Genomic DNA, 16,111 nt, shown 5'->3' with positions numbered 1-16,111 from the left:
TATTATCACTACTTTCAGTCTTACGAATGGGGAAATAGGCTCAGAGCGGTGAGATAAGCAGCCCAAGGTCACACAGCAGGGTAAGCATCAGTGACTGTTTCGGTTGCTGCTTTTCCCTGATGGAGTGGAGAAGGAAAGTCGGAGAACAAGCCCCAATAACATTAGCGGTTCCGGGGAGAACAATTAAGCTGACAGATACATATGTTCTAGTGGGTGGAGAGACGGATGTTACTGTGGGCTGGGGTGTAACATCCCTCAGGATTCCCTCCTCCCTGATTGCTTCCCTGGCCTTACTCTCACCCAGCATGCCCTGGATAACTAATGTGTCCTCCATGTGCCCTGATGGGAGAAGGGCCGCTCTGGGGGGCAGACGTGCAAACCCTGCCATGGGAACCCTACGCCCCCACTCTGTGAGCCGCTTGGTGTTGGGAGGCCAAGGCCCTCAGTTGTGGTGACTCTACGAGGCCGTTTGTCCCATGAACTCCACTGACACGGCCACAGCCCTTGTTCTAACAGCCCCTTCTTCACACGAATGCAGGTCCTCATTCACAGTTGCCTACGCCTTTTGGATGTTTTAACTGACAGTCACTGAATACTGAAAGCTGGCAGGGCAGACTCACACACATTACTTCATTTTAACTCCCTGCAGCTCAGTGAGGTTTAGTGCTACGTCCTCCTGTTATAGAGGAGGACACTGAGGCCCAGTCAGATGACAAAAGTTGCCCAAGGTGACACATCTGGCAAGTGGCTAGGCCAGGATTCAAACCCAGATTTGTTTCCATGGAAAATCTGCTCTTTGTTCAATGCCCCATTTTTCGTGACGGTCTCTAATTCCCATAGCAGGGATTAGGAGAGCAATGGTTCACGGTCCCTCTGTGAAGGGGACAGTCTCACCTTGGGGAGGTCACAAGACTTGCTGAGGGGCAGTCCAGGTCTCCCGAGTCCCGGTCTGAAGGACTTCCTCCCAGACCAAACTGTCATTCCCGCCTCCCCAAGTAGACTGAAAGCTCTGGGAGTCAGGGACCTTGGCTTGTTGTTGAGTATTTTACCCCAGGTGCCTCGTAGGATTCTTGACACGTTCTGGCAGTGTGTTTATTTTGATGAATGAGGACTGGGTGTTGAGGGGGAAATCTGGGTCTAGGCCAAGGGAGGGGCAGTCTACAAAGCAATGCATTTACTTCCAACACAAAAGCATGTGAGGTGCTGAGAAGGCACCTCTGGCATCAGAAATCAACCAGACTCAGTGCAGGTCTCCTTGGGTGGGACCTACCGCTCACTAGGAATAAATTTGTGGGATCCCTTCTGGCACGCATGCTCAGAAAGGCAGCATCGGGGAGAGCAAAACAGGAGCAGCGTGGACTGCCACCTATCTGTGTATTACAGGAGTTAGCAAGTCGTGGAGAAGTCACGGCCACACATTAAGTGTGGGGGTGGGGGAGGGGCAGGGAGGAACAGCATGGCACATACAGGTGGCCAGGGTCCTCTACCCCAGAGCAGAGCCTCCTCCCTTGGCCTTGAGATGTTAAAGCAGATTTTAAGATGACTGTCTCAGGCTTGGCAACTGGAAGGAGGGGGACTCTCAGTTCTTATCATGATCTTTCCAGTGTTCTGCTGGATCTGGAGCACCATTCTAACACCTGATCTATCCTCCGCTCACCCTTCTGTCCGATGCCATCGCCCTGCCTCCCATGTACTCAGCAAGGTAACGGGATCCCCCAGAGCCACCGGGCTGCCGCTGACTGGGTGGACTAGTCACCCACGCTGACTGGGTGGAGCATTTCCACTTTGAGGAGAGAGAATTTTTATATATATATAAAAAAATATATATTTATATATATATTTATAATTATATATATTTTATATATATATATACATATATAGAAGAGAGAGAGAGAGAGAAAGTTAATATTATTCCTTTCCTTTCTTCTCTGTCAACTAGAATCCTTTCTCGAAGAAAACTCACTGTTAGGAGAGGAGAAATGGGTCAGTCCAAAAACAAAAAGATAAAGGAACACAAAAACTGTCACAATCTGTCACAATCCTTATGCAGTGACCTTGATATTAAAATCAACACCCAGGAAACTAGAATGACTAAAGTAGTCTCTAGAAAGTCAAGCAAGCTGGAAATAACCTGAAATTTCATTATAACAAGCATAGGGGCTTTTGGAAAATGTTGTCATGAAGTCAAGAGGAAAAACAATTTGGTGAAGGAAATGCCAAATCAGAAAGAAAGATGTGCAAAGGATGGGAAGGAAGGCAGGGCAGACAGAGGCATGGGAAGAGGAGGACAGAGAGAAGAAAGAAGATAAGAGGGAAGGAACATAGTAGAGAGAAAAAAAAAACCCCACAGAAACTAGCGCTAGAAGGAGAGAGGACAAGGAGAGAAAAATGGGTACAATGAAAACTGGTGCGCAGAGAGAAGAGAAAGAGGGCAAGAGTGTAAAAAGATTGGAGGTGAAAAGAGAAACTATAGTTTTATATGTTCGAGGTTAGAAGGAGGATTCAAGACCACACAGGTCTTCCTCAGCAGCCCAAGGGATGGTCCTCCAGACTGTGTGCTCACCTTAGATGGCAGAAGACTCACTCTGTCATGAGGGCATGGAGGGGAGACAGAGTTGGGAGCAGCATAAGGCCATAGCAGAGGCAGCTGGGAAGCGGGGGGTGTCCATTAGCAGGGCAAGGGCCAAACAGGACAATCCAAAGATGCCATCAGCAGAACAGCCTCCATCCTCACCCCAGAGTATCAGCCCTCACTGAGCTGGAGACCAGATTCCCGATCTGCCCATTAAATCTCACCAGACCTGGATACTCTCCACTAGATGCGGGCTGGCCGCAGGCTGGGGGGACTTGTCAAGGATACAGGCTTCCTCCGTGTAGGGCACAGCGGCCGTGGTGCCTCCAATGATGTAGCTATAGAAGGAGACCTCGAGGGTGTAGCAATAGGAAGTGTGGTCCAGAAGCCCTCCGAGGAAGCGACGTCCGGTTCCTGCTTTCACCGCATCCCGGTTAAAGGATGTGCTGGACTGGGAAAGACAAAGCAGGGAGGAAAGAATCAGGACCAGGCCCCTGCTGGCTATTGGAGTTTGAGCAAGTCTTACAACACATCTGGGTCTCAGCTTCCTCCTCTGAAAAGTGGGATGTTAATCACACATCACAGGATTATTATGGGGACTAATGAAATAAACAAATAGAACTAAAAGAAGGCATCCAACTTTGGATAGTGACTGCCATTGAACAAATATTTGTGGGAATCCGAACGGGGATGGATGAAGCAAGGGAGAGCAGACAGAGAGCAAGAAGCATTGATACTGTGATGATAATTGAAGTTAAAATTTGGACGGTGCTTTCAACTTTATAAAGTTGTTTCCCACATGGCATCTCCTTTATGCTTCAGACTAACCCCTTGATGGAGGTGTTGCCGCTTTGCCCCTCTGGCTGAGACAACGAGGCTCACAGAGATGGAGCATGCAAGGGACACAGCACAGATTTGAACCGAGGACCGAGTGACTCCAGACATCCCAACCCTCCTTCGCAATGCTCCCCCTCCATGAGGGGCAGCTGAACTCCTGCCCAACATCACCAGGGGGTAGGGATCATGGCTGTTCCTCCGCTAGGGTATCAGCCTCACCCATCCCGGTGCACAGAGAGAGAACAGGAACAAGCAGGTTGGCATTTCAAGGCCTCCGTTCAAAAATGTGCGAGATGGGGGCACCCAGGTGGCTCAGTCGTTGAGCATCTGCCTTCAGCTCAGGTCATGATCCCAGAGTCCTGGGATCAAGTTCCACATCGGGCTCCCTGCTCAGCGGGGAGCCTGCTTCTCCCTCTGATCCTCACTCCACTTGTGCTCTCTCTCTCTCTCAAATAAATAAATGAATAAATAAATAAATAAAATCTTTAAAAAATGTAGGAGATGTTAGGCAATTTGCCTTATTTGGCTTAGCCTCAGTTTCCTCATCTGTAAAATGGAGGTGATAATAATATTTCTTTCACGGAATTGTGAGGGTGACTCATCTATGGTTAAAGGGGGCATTCTGTGGTCACCCGTGGAGCTCCAAGTAAGTAAAGAGACTGTGGTTGTAATAAGAGAATGTGTGTCTTGTAAGGCAGGGTATAAGAGAAGAACGAAAAGAGGGAGAAAGAAAATAGCAAAATAAGGCAGATATTTAGAGACAAGTTTAAAGAAAAAGAAGTGTGTGTGTGTGTGTGTGTGTGTGTGAGAGAGAGAATTCTGAGGTAAAGGAAGGGGTCAGAAAATCAGAATGTCACATCTGAAAGGACCCTTGAGGTCCATGCAGTGAAATTATTTTAGAGTCGGGTAGTGAGGATCAGAGAAGGAAGACAGAGACTGGATGAGAACGGATGACCTTGACCCTGGCCTTGAGCTCTTAAGTTGGTTGCAGTACAGGAACATCATCAGGCAAGGCCAGAAACAAAGCTCCTAGACTGTACCCCTTTTGTTTGCCATGGGAACCTCACCCCTGTGAGGGTCTCTGAGGCCTCCCGGAGAATATGGCTCAGGAGAACATGGTCTGAAATTCAGTAGTTTCAAAAAGCCTGGGACTGGCCATCCCGTAGATTCCTGCAGAAACAGGCATGGCTCTTTCTACCCCAGAGATGCAAATTGCTTTGATTCTGCCACCAAATGCTGAGTCACTTCGCTGCACATACTGCACTTCTCTGGGCCATAGGTGTCGAATACAAAGAGGAGACTGAGCCAGTTCCTTTCCTGGTCTGGCATTCAAAACTTCTGGGATTCAAAGTGTATCTTGCTTCATGGAGAAATTCATCATCTCCACTAAGGTCCAGGCCTGGAGCAATGGGCAGGGAAGTTTGCAGCTCATCACCTTCAAAAATTGCTATGACCTTTGTGGGACTCTCCCCCTCTGGCCACATGGAAAATAACAGGCCTTGGACTTTCAGTATCAAAACAAAGGAAAATGTACAAAAACTCTCTCCCATGTCCCCGCACCCCATGCTGATTCTCTTCCTTATCTTCTCTCCTTGCCCTTTTCCAGTACTGCTTTTTGCTGCAAATTATTCTCGCTGCTGAGTCTTCCTCTGCGTGTGAGGTGGGGAGTAACAACCAGTCTCTGGGGTCTGCCGAGGTCTTCACTGTCTGCAGAGTCCTCCGCAGCCTGTTACTGCCTCTGCCCTCCCAGGAAGCTATGATGTGGGAAGGGCAGAACATGACCACCCACAAATACTGACGAAGAAATCGAGACCCACAAACAGTCATGGACGGAGGGAGAACATGGCGGGCACATGACCCCCTTCAGCAGGGGGTGAGGCTCCTACTAAAAGAACCAGATGAGGAGAAAGTAGACCCCAGACCCCCCGGGGCAGGAGCCAGCATGTGGTGGGTACTTGGTGAGTCCCTTATCTTGCGAAAGCTGGGGTCACCTCAACTGAACAAATCCCAGCTCCTCAGAAAGACCAGATGCTGCCTTTTCCAAGACTCTCCCTACTGACCAGTGAGGCGCTGCTTGTTCACCTCTGTCTTTATCACCCACACAGGGCCTGGCACAGAGCTGGCTTCGTGAGAATAGTAAACCCCAAGGAACTGAGTGAAGAGGAAGAGGAGGGAGCTGGGTGGGGGCTGCTGAGAGAGAACTCTTGACCTACGTAGGAGAAGTCCTCGGCATTCTGGCAGAGGAGCTTGGGGAAAATGGCCTGCCTCTGGAACCGTTCCTCATCCTCAAAGATGTTGCCGTACATGAAGCCATTCATCATGGTGGAGTGGGCATGGATGTCAATATAAAACTCCAGGCTCGTTTTCTGTTGAAAGAAAGGATGACAAATGAGAAGTCTGGGGTCACAGAGCGCGCTTTAAAGGACTAGACGCTAAACACAGTGCACAACACACACACACTTCCTCCCGAGTTTCGCCTTGTGGGTCAGACTTAGCACGTGTCTGCAATGTAATTGGAAGGGTTAAGACTTGTGAATCCTAATTTCCCCTCACTTTTAACACCATCTGCCCCCGGGGGCTGAGAGCACTACCTTCAGCAGCCCTCTTCAGAGTTCTGAATGGGTGAGGGCTTTGGTGGGTTACATGGGGATGTTGCTTACCCAGAACAGTTAATAACGTTCATGACTAAAGGCACTAGCTGACTCTGTTTTTTGGATTAATGAGAAATACCTTCAGATGACATAATTGTATTTCTATTGGGGCTGCTTATGGTTTGGGCCCAACCGGGCCATTTCTAGCTTAAGGGGTCTGGGGGAGATCGTGGCCCTACAAGGAGTCTCAGCTTTCGTATTTGGCAAATGGGTTATTTTAATTCCAACCTCAGAGAGTTACGGTGGGAACCAAATATCGCAGCGATAATTACTATCATTTACTGCACATTTTAATGCATGCCGAGCACGACTCTGGGAGTTCTACATGTGACATATTAATTCTTTTATTTAACCTCATTTCATGTTGCCATACCTGCTCTCCAATAATATATAAATAGGGCATGGAAAAAATAGTACACATTATATACCTCATACTCTGTAAAGACGATTTTGACTTTCTCTGCTCTCTACTTACACATATTTAAGGGATTCCCTAGCCTGATATGGCATTATTTGCAAATATTCCAATCTATGAGCTCCCTGAAGGTAGGGAGAGGGCTGTAAAGAGCCCATGGCTGGACATAAAGGGGGCTTAGGATTTGCATGCAGAACAGCTGGACCAATGACTCCAGAGAGACTGCCCAGACACCAGAATGGACTGGCAAGAATCAGGGAATTTTTTTGGCTCCCAAATCCTCAATGTCCCTCAAATCTGACCTTCTCTTCTCATAGATCAGCCCAATGTATACCTAATAATCCTTTCTGAGAGTGACAGAAGCTCTGAGTTTGAGAGAGGCTTGTCCAGCCTAGCAAAACGGAGACTGAAACCCTGGTCGCCTGACCGCCAGCACAGTTAACTTCCCACCTTCAACGGGTCAACTCTAGAAATGGCCAAGGCAAACCCTGGCCACCTTTCCATCCTCTTTGGAGCATGCATCCCTGGGAAAGAAAGTGAGACTGTGTGTAGAAGGCTTCTTCCTCCTTGGGACACTTTCAAATGAAGTTAAAACCAAATGAAAACTGTGTTGCTTCTAGAATGTGAGCCTGATGACTGTCATTTCATTTGCCTCTGAGTTGGAGTGAAAAATATGTCTTGCCGAGCTCCCAACTCTCTGGGTAGCATAAGCTGTCTTCGGAGAGACACAAGATGCACTGCTCTGTGTGATATTAAACTCATCATTTTCAGCTTTGGAGGTGGAATACACAATGATTCAACAGGAGCCCTATAAAAGTCATCTTCGCAATTTTATTTTCTTCAATTGTCTGTCTTTTCCTCTGAGCTTTTGATGAGCTGCAGAGGAGAGGAGGAGGCAGAGAGATGACTTAAGAAATGTGTAAGGAAAAGAAAGCTACAGTTTCTAAATCTCTGGACGCCGAAACTGGAAGCCAGCAGTTTTGACCTTGCCAGGCTCGGTGCTGTGCAGGTGTGGGGGTGGGGGGCGCGGGGTGCTGCTTGCTGGAGGCTGGCCGGCCAGCCACTTAGCAAAGGAGTAAGAATTAGAACCTGGTTCTTCTGGTAACATTCTGGAGTGGCTTCCGCTGCCCTATCCTGGCACCTGGCACCTGGCACCTAATGTGATTTTACTTTAAGTAACCAGCAAGTTATACTGATTGATCTACATGGTTCAAAAGTCAAAAAGATATGGGAGGATTTATAGGGAGAAACCTCTATCATCTCTTCCAACCTCTAGGCACCCAGTTTCACTCTCCGGAGGCCACTCATGTTATTGGGCTCTCCTGCTTCCTTCCAGAGATGCTTTATACACAAACAAGTAAATATCCACCCCCTACCCAACCCTGCTGTCCCCAGGACAAACAAATGGGGGGCACACCAAACACACTATTCGGATCTGCTTTACATCCTAACATGTCTTGGAGGTAATTTTTTCTTAGTGCAGAAACAGTTACTTCATTCTTTTTAACAGCCATATATAAACTGTATAGCCAGTCTCCTATCGACAGACATTTAAGTGATTTCCAACCTTTTCCTGTTACCAAAAATGTCTCAGTGATTGACTCTGAATATATGCTATTTCACACATATATAATTATACGTAGGATAAATTTCAAGAAGCAGAATTTCTGGGTCCCCTGGGCGTTGCAGTTCTGATCAATACTGACAGACTGACCTCTCCAAAAGGATCAGTTCACACTCCTAGCAAAATATTACAATGTCTCTTTGGCAATTAACTTGACAGCATGGGTGGGATGAAAGTTTTTGATATTTGCCAATTTGGTGGGAGGGTGAAAAAGGATATCTAAGATTAGTTTTTTTTGTTTTTTTTTTTTTTAAGTAGGCTCCACACCCAGTATGGAGCCCAACACAGGGCTTGAACTCACAGCCCTGAGGATCAAGGCCTGAGCAGAGATTAAGTATTAGAGATTAAGTCAGATGCTTAACCAACTGAGCCATGCAGGCACTCCTAAGATTAGTTTTAATCTGAATTTCTCTTAGTATAATTCTCTTTTATTGCTTGGTTAAGTTTAGGCTTTTTATACATTTAAGAACCATTTGCATTTTGTTTTCTATGAATTGTCTATTAATTTCATCTGCCCATTTTGAAAGCTGGAATATTAGTTTTTATGTGTAGTACAAAAATATTTTTGCTCAGCTTGTCATTTTTTTTCTTACTTTACTTCTACTAGTACTTTTTTCCATTCAGAAATTTCTAAATGCTGATTTTTTATACAGATTTATCAATCTTTCCTTTTGTGGTTTCTGAGTCAAATTCTTTCATCATTTCTTCTATTAATTTTACTGTTTCACTTTTTATATTTATATATTCCATTTCAAACTTAATTTACATGGACCTAGGTTGTGAGGTAAGGATTGCACTTTACTGTCCCACACTATTTATGAAATTGTGCATTTTCTCCCCAGGGACTTGAAAAGTCATCTTTACCATACACATTTTTGGTATGTATTTGGGTTGATTTTTGCACTTTTTATCCTGTTCTAATCATTTATCTATTCATGTGTCAATACCACACAGTTTTAATTATGTTAAGTTTCTAATGTATCTTGTTTCATTCTATATTTTTAAGTGTAGTTAACATCTGTCACCATACAACTCTATTACAATCCCACTGACTATGTTCCCAATGCTGCACCTTTCCTCCTCATAGACTTATTTCTTCTATAACTGGAAGCCTGTACCTCCAACTCCCCTTCCCTCATTTTGCTCATCCCCTGCCCCTGGCAATCACTAGTTTGTTCTCTATAATTATAGGTCCATTTCTGTTTTTTGTTTGTTTGTTTTTTTAGATTCCACATATAAAGGGAAATCATAGGGTATTAGTCTCTGACTTATTTCACTTGGCATAATGCCTCTAGATCTATCCACACTTATCACAAATACCGAGATCTCATTCCTTTTTGTGGCTGAGTAATATTCCATCACAGATACACATTTATAGCAATCTTTATCCATCCATTTATCAACGGACACCTGGGCTGCTTCCATATGTTGGCTATTGTAAACAATGCTGCCATAAAAATAGGGCTGAATGTATCTTTTCAAATCAGTATTTTATAATGCATTTTAATATTTGAAGGGCTTAAAAAGTCAAAAAAAAATATTTGAAGGGCTTATTATCACCTCATTATGGTTCTTTTCCCAAATATTCCTGTATTGTCTTGCATATTTTTCTGTATGATCTTTATGATTAGCTTGTTTAATTTTCTTTCTCCCCTAATCCTGTCAATAGTCTCAATAATATAATCATATTAGACTTCGTATTACCATAGGACGAATCAACTCTTGTGACTGGAGCCTTCCAATCCAAGAATATATTTTGACTTTCCATTTATTCAAATTTTCTCTTGGGTAAAGCAGGACATTTTAAAAAAGTTTTTGGTTTTGTTTTCATATAAATCATGAATATCCTTTTTGATTCCAAGGCAGCTTACATTTTTACTTGCTGCCATAAATGTGGTGTTTTCTTCCATTAATCTTCTAAGGGTTCTTTAAATAAAAAGGCTCCTGTTCTTTTTTTTTTAAAGTTTATTTATTTTTTTTAGAATTCTCTACACTCAACAAGGGCTCAAACTCATGATCCCCAAATCAAGAGTTGCATGCCCCTTCAACTGAGTCAGCCAGGTATCCCTAAAGGCTCTTGTTCTTGACATATTGAATTTGTACTCCATGCTTCACTAATTCTGTTATTATTTGTAATAATTTATCATTTGGTTTCCTTGGATTTTCATTTGCTTATTCAAAAAATAATCGCTTCATGCCTATGATGTCTCAGACAGTGTCCTAGGCATTGGGTATGCACCAGGGAGTGTGCTGGGTCCTGGCGATAGAGCAGTGAATACAACAGAAAGTTCCTGAGCTCCAAAAGTTTACAGTCTATGAGGAGAGAACGGGAATAAACAAATCAATTAATAAACACAAGATGTCAGGAGGCATTAGTGCCATGGAGGCAAATTAAGTAAAGAAGTGGAATAGAAAGTAACAGAGGCTTCTGGAAAATTGGCAGCATGAACAGAGTAGGAGAGTTAGTCTTGAGGCTATCAGTTGAAAGAGTTTTCCAGGTGGAAGGAGAAGTAAATGCAACAATGACACGCACTTGGCATGTTTCACGAACAGCAAGCAAGTCAGGATGCCTGGAAAGAAGGAGTGAAGAAAGGCGTTTGTAAACTTGTCACCTGTACATAGTACTTCTATCTCCTGCCTGCCCCCCCACCCCAGTTTTTATGCTTCTAATTTCTTTTTCATATTTAACCACATTGGGTAGTATTTCCAAAACAACATTAATTAGTTTCTAAAACCCCTTCACCCTCTGAGGTTCTATGGGCTGGAGCTGGAATAAAAAACAGTCTAGGATATTTACCTGAGTAGGGTCCAAGTTCTTTCTTCTTCACTACATGCCCTGCACTTTGTGGTGAATCCAGAGGACCACAAATACTAATACTAATGACAACATCCTTATCATGGTTTGTGCCTAACCCGGCTTCATGGACTCATATGGGCCCAGTTAGAAGGCAGGAGCAGGGGCTCTAATTCTGGTTCTAATGTTAACCCAGTCTGTGAGCACGGAGAGGCGGCAACTCTTCACTCTGCCTCAATTTCCTTTTTTAAAAGTGACTCTTGGATTCTTGCTTGGCCTTTGGTATAGTACTTGCTGCTCTGCAGCTAATCTGGGTGATAAGTATGTCTGTGTGTAGATCTGTAGCTCTTTGAGGACAGGGAACGTGTCTGATCCAAGTCCCATCATCTTTACTTACTCAGCTATAATAGCTTCTTCCCCAGTTTCCTTGCTGCTCCAGAGTGATCTTTTAAAATGCAAACAAATAATCATGTCACTTCCCTAGTTGAAGCCTTTCTGTATTTTTGTACTGTTCACAGGATAGAGTGCAAGCCCCTTCCCATATTGTGGAAGACCCCATGTGGTCCAGTCTCTGCCCCATCTAGTCTCAGCTGGTGCCCCTCCTGGTCTGACACCAGCCACTCCAGACACCTGGAACTACCCGTGGTACGTGGACCTGTTACGTTCATGACTTCTGTCTCCACATTCACACACCATAAATATTTCCTCTGCCTGGAATACGTTTTCTCTTGATCTGGCTAACTTTGATGCAAGCTTCACATGTAAGGCAGAAACTGAGTGGGTACTCAAAGGTCTCATTCCCTTTTCCTGGACTGTGGAAGACATCACCCCCTTTCCCTTGCAACATCGGCTGAAGTCCGATGGGATGTCAGCAGTGGTGACACCTGCCACTTCCAGGCCTGACCATAACCTCATACATAATCACCCACATTCTCTCTTGCTCTTGTGCATGGAAGCTACATGTATCGTAAGAAGGAAGGCAGAAGAAGCCTACGTCCCTGAGTCCACACTAGGAGGAAAACAGCCAGGAAAGCATTTTGCCCTGGGTCAGACTGGGATAAACCCTTTACTATCTTGAGCCGCTGAAGTTTGGGGATTGGTTGTTATAACAGCTAATGTTATTCATCTGACAGTATTAAAAAAAATCACAATTCAAATAGCCTTTTACTCCTCAGGATGAGGTAACAGCCTCCTCTGTGCTCTCATAATTCAAGACACAGCTCTCTGTCTCATGGCACTTACCACGTGCCATAAAAATGCTTTGCTTATTCCTATCTCCCATTAAAATGTGAGTTCTTCCAGGGCAGGGACCATACAGTATTGATTTTTTAAATCCATAAGACAGAGCAAGGCCTGTTGTGTGGTAGGTTATCGTTCAGGGTTTGGCAGAGGAATGAACAGGAGATAAAGTGATGGAACAACCAGATGCAGCCTAAATTTTCCCCAGCAGTCAAATGAGGCCCCTTTCCATGGCCAGTCAGGGCAAGGAGTGTGTTGCTAATGCAGGACCCTTCATTACAAGTTCGGACTGAGATTAGAAGGGAAGGAAAGCATCTCTGTTCTTTCCTTCCAAACTTAAGAACCTTAATTAAAACCAAGTGATGAAGCGCTGTCCCCTTGCCAGCAGCCGACAGCTCATCCTGCTATCAGGGGCCTAAAGAGTAAATTAAAATCAGCGCCAATAAAATTAAAACTACCTTAGGGCATATTTGCAACATAATTTAGTGTGGAGTTGCTTCCTCCTAGACACCAGGGAGGAAATGGGTTTTTTATCCCCCTACATTCTGAGCCGCTTCACCTCAGATCTGCGCTCGGTACTGCTGCGAGATGGGGCTGTCTCCCTCGGATCGGGACGGCTCTTCAGCGTTCAGCATGGGTTCGATCCAGAGAAAGAAGGGGGATCCAACCCAGGCAGGGCAGGGGGCTTAGTCCAGGTTGGGTGAGCAGAAAGAAGCTGGAGCTTCTGCAGGCATAAGCCACAAGTGGGGAGGGCGAGCTGCTTTGTCCTTCCTCCTTCCAGAAGAGTGGACTGGAGCTCCAAGAGCAGCAGTAGCTGGCACAGCCTTGTGCCATGGGAAGTGCCAGGGCAGGGACCCAGGTCCTTCTGTGTTCTGCTGTGCTCTCAGGGGCTTCCAGTCTAACAAGGCAATTGCCCTGATCTGAGGATTGCCGGACCTATGCAGTTTCTTCATCTCTGAGCTGAGGGACGGGGAGGTCTGGGAACTCTAAGGCTCTCTAAGGATCCTAGCACGCTTAGCCTCTCAAACTCTCAGAGGGCACTGGAGAGGGTCGGGGGAGGAGCAAAGAGCTTTAGAAAACTTCCAGACAGTTCCCCCGCTGAGATGTACCCCAGGAAGCTGTCTCCCCATGAGCCTCAGGAGAAAAAGCCCCAAATCTAATCTTTTTATTATCAACTAAATTATCTCCCGGTTTTTTTTTTTTTAAGTTAAGGTAGAAAAGAAAGCGCAATAAATATGAAGCTAAAGGAAAAAAGAAAAAGTTAAAGTAGACGTTTATGGAAGTCAGGGTGCACGTCCTAAGGCAGGAAGAATTGTTGTTCTGAAAAACTGAGAACGCTTTCTTTAAAAACAACAGAACAAATGAAGCAGTCATTGTCTTTGTCATGCATAATCTAGTCCTCTGAAGTGACACAGTTATGGCGTCTCTGCTCAGCAATGCTCTGGATATGGCTGAATACAGTTTCTGGTCATAAAGTATGTGATGAATCAGTGGGGACAAGAAGATGAACCACCACACAGGAAACCCGGAGAGCCAGCCAAGGGAACTGGGTGGGTGGGCTATAGGCACTTTTTCTCCTGCCTTTCTCCGTCTTGTGCTCTAGACCTGCCTGCAGCTTCCAGACACCCACAGCTACCCTAGCACCCGTGTCCTTCTCCTCCGTGCTTCCTGCCTGCCATTCATGCAGGTGGAAATGCCTATCTTCCCCATCCCCCTCCCACCTGCTAACAGCTTGCTCATCCTCTGCAGCTAGGCCTAATGGCCCTTTGTCCAAGAGCCTTTCGTGACTCTCTCAGGAACAGCGGCTCTCTCTTCTGGACTACCATAGATTTTTAAAAATATCCTTCTGCTACAGTCTTTATCATCCAGTTTATTCATTCATTCTTTTGACAGATACTTGCTATGAAGTTACTGTTTCTAGGACCCTGAGGGGGTGAACCAGGCAGATGCGGCTCCTGCCTTCGAGGAGCTGACCCGTGGGTGAGGAAGACAGACGGTGAATGGCAACTAAGCCAGGTGACCCCAGATGGTAATACATGCTAGGAATGCGCGAAGGGGGTGACAAGATGGCGAATCACCAGGTGGACGGGGACAGGGTCTACTTTAGAGAGTGTGATCAGGAAAGGCCTCTGACAGGCGAGCTGAGCCTGGAAGGACGATCAGAACGAGCTGTTCAATGAAGCCGGCCAGAGAATTCTGGGCAAATAAAGACCCAGAAGCAAGGACGGGTGTGACATTTTCAAAGACCGGAGGGAAGGCTCGTGGTGGGTTCGTGATAAACACGGGAAGGTGAGCCTGGCGAGGTTCATAGGGTGTAACTCACACAGGGCCTTGCAGCCTGGGGCCCGAGTTTGGAGCTTTTTCTAGGCACAGTGTAAAGTCATTTTAACAGGGAATGTGGTAAAAGGATTCCCTTGCCTGTTGCGGAGATAATGGATTTCAGGGGCATGAGTGGAAGCTGTTGAACAGGTTCCCCCCAGAGAGCACAGTGGCTTGAATCAGAGTGGGGTGGCTGTGATGAAAAGAGAAAGGCAAATTAGAGAAATATTTTGGCCACAACCCTGTAGCACCTGCGCATGGATTGTATGCAGAATGAATCAAAGACAGATCGGGACTTTGTGACTTGAGCAACTGAAAGATGGTGGTGCCACATAGACAGAGGAGACTGGGGTGGAGACCAGTCATGATGCTCTTGAGGAAACGGGATCCGGGAAGGATTGTGGCAGTTTGCAATGACTACTGGACACCAGCCAGGTCATGTCAGGTAGGCCGTTACCCACAGTCCCTGGAACCCTGGGGAGCAGGCTGCCCTGGGGGCATGAAGGTGGGCATCTGTAGCACCGAGGTGCTTCTGGAGCCCTCTAACACTGAGATTTGGGGTTTAGGTAGAGGTATGGTGAAGGACACTGTAGAGTGGCAGGGAGCAGGACGAAATACAGACACTGAGATTTCATGAAAACCAGAGCAAAAAAAAAAAAAAAAGTTTGAAGAAGGAGGGAGTCATTTATGAAGCCAGTGAGGTCTAGGACCTTGTTTTGTCCACCTCTGTATCCCGAGGGTATATCATAGGGCCCAGAACACAGGTACTCAGGAGACCCTTGCTGAGTGACTAAATGATCATAAATGAATGGAGCAGGTATCCTGGACTCAGAGGAAGGGGTGTGGTGGAAGGAGTTTCACCCAAGGCCCTATGGAGGGACCACAGTAGTAACAACTTTGTGCTTACCACCTGCCACTCCTTACTCACACATCCCCCTCAGATGGAAACATCATTTACAAATGAGGAAACTGATGACCAGAGAGGTTTAAGTAACTTGCAAAGGAACCCCCACATTACATTGTGGTAAGTGGCAAAACCCAAGCTGTCTGGCTTTGTGGTCCATGATCTTGACCAGGACTTCATCAAAAGCAACTGAGCGAAATAAGTCATTCAGAGAAAGACAATTATCATATGATTTCACTCATATGTGGAATATAAGAAAGAGCACAGAGGATCACAGGGGAAGGGAGAGAAAACTGAATGGGAAGTCATCAGAGAGGGCGAAAAACCATGAGAGACTCTTAACTCTAGGAAACAAACTGAGGGTTGCTGGAGGGCAGAGGAGTGGGGATGGGGGGGATGGGGTAACTCGGTGATGGACATTAAGGAGGGCCTGTGATATCATGAGTACCGGGTGTGGTAAGCAACTGATGAGTTATTGAACACTACATCTGAAACTAATGATGTATAATATATTGGTTAATTGAATTTAAATACAAAATTAAATTGAATTTAAAAAATAAAAAATGCATAAAAAATAAAGCAACTGACATTTACTGAGTGCTTCCTGCTCGTAATAATTCCAGTAACAATCCTATGAGTTAAGTACTGTTATAATCAGAGGATGAAAACAAGAGATTGCAAATGGCAAGGCTGAGATTCAAACCCAAGTCTTTCTGACCTTGGGTTAAACCCTTCATCTCTAAGCTCTTCAGAACC

At 45.5% G+C, this 16,111-nt stretch overlaps 1 protein-coding gene across 7 annotated transcripts in view; it reads right to left on the bottom strand.

The window, feature by feature from the left end:
* The window catches only part of LOC123948254 (BEN domain-containing protein 5), a 1,602,508-nt gene that overhangs the window by 44,935 nt on the left and 1,541,462 nt on the right, over positions 1–16,111 (bottom strand). For 4 of the 7 annotated variants that reach the window (XM_046014970.1, XM_046014927.1, XM_046014963.1 and 1 more), the window contains 2 exons: positions 5,623–5,775; positions 2,810–3,023 (listed from right to left, as the gene is read on the bottom strand). In XM_046014970.1, the coding sequence (XP_045870926.1) occupies positions 2,810–3,023; positions 5,623–5,775 (367 nt within the window). The remainder of the gene's footprint in view (positions 1–2,809; positions 3,024–5,622; positions 5,776–16,111) is intronic. The other 3 variants (XM_046014945.1, XM_046014955.1, XM_046014935.1) reach the window with 1 other exon arrangement.

This window comes from Meles meles, chromosome 1, assembly GCF_922984935.1.
Source record: "Meles meles chromosome 1, mMelMel3.1 paternal haplotype, whole genome shotgun sequence".
Taxonomy (NCBI): domain Eukaryota; kingdom Metazoa; phylum Chordata; class Mammalia; order Carnivora; family Mustelidae; genus Meles; species Meles meles.
This window is presented reverse-complemented; position numbering and strand designations above follow the sequence as displayed.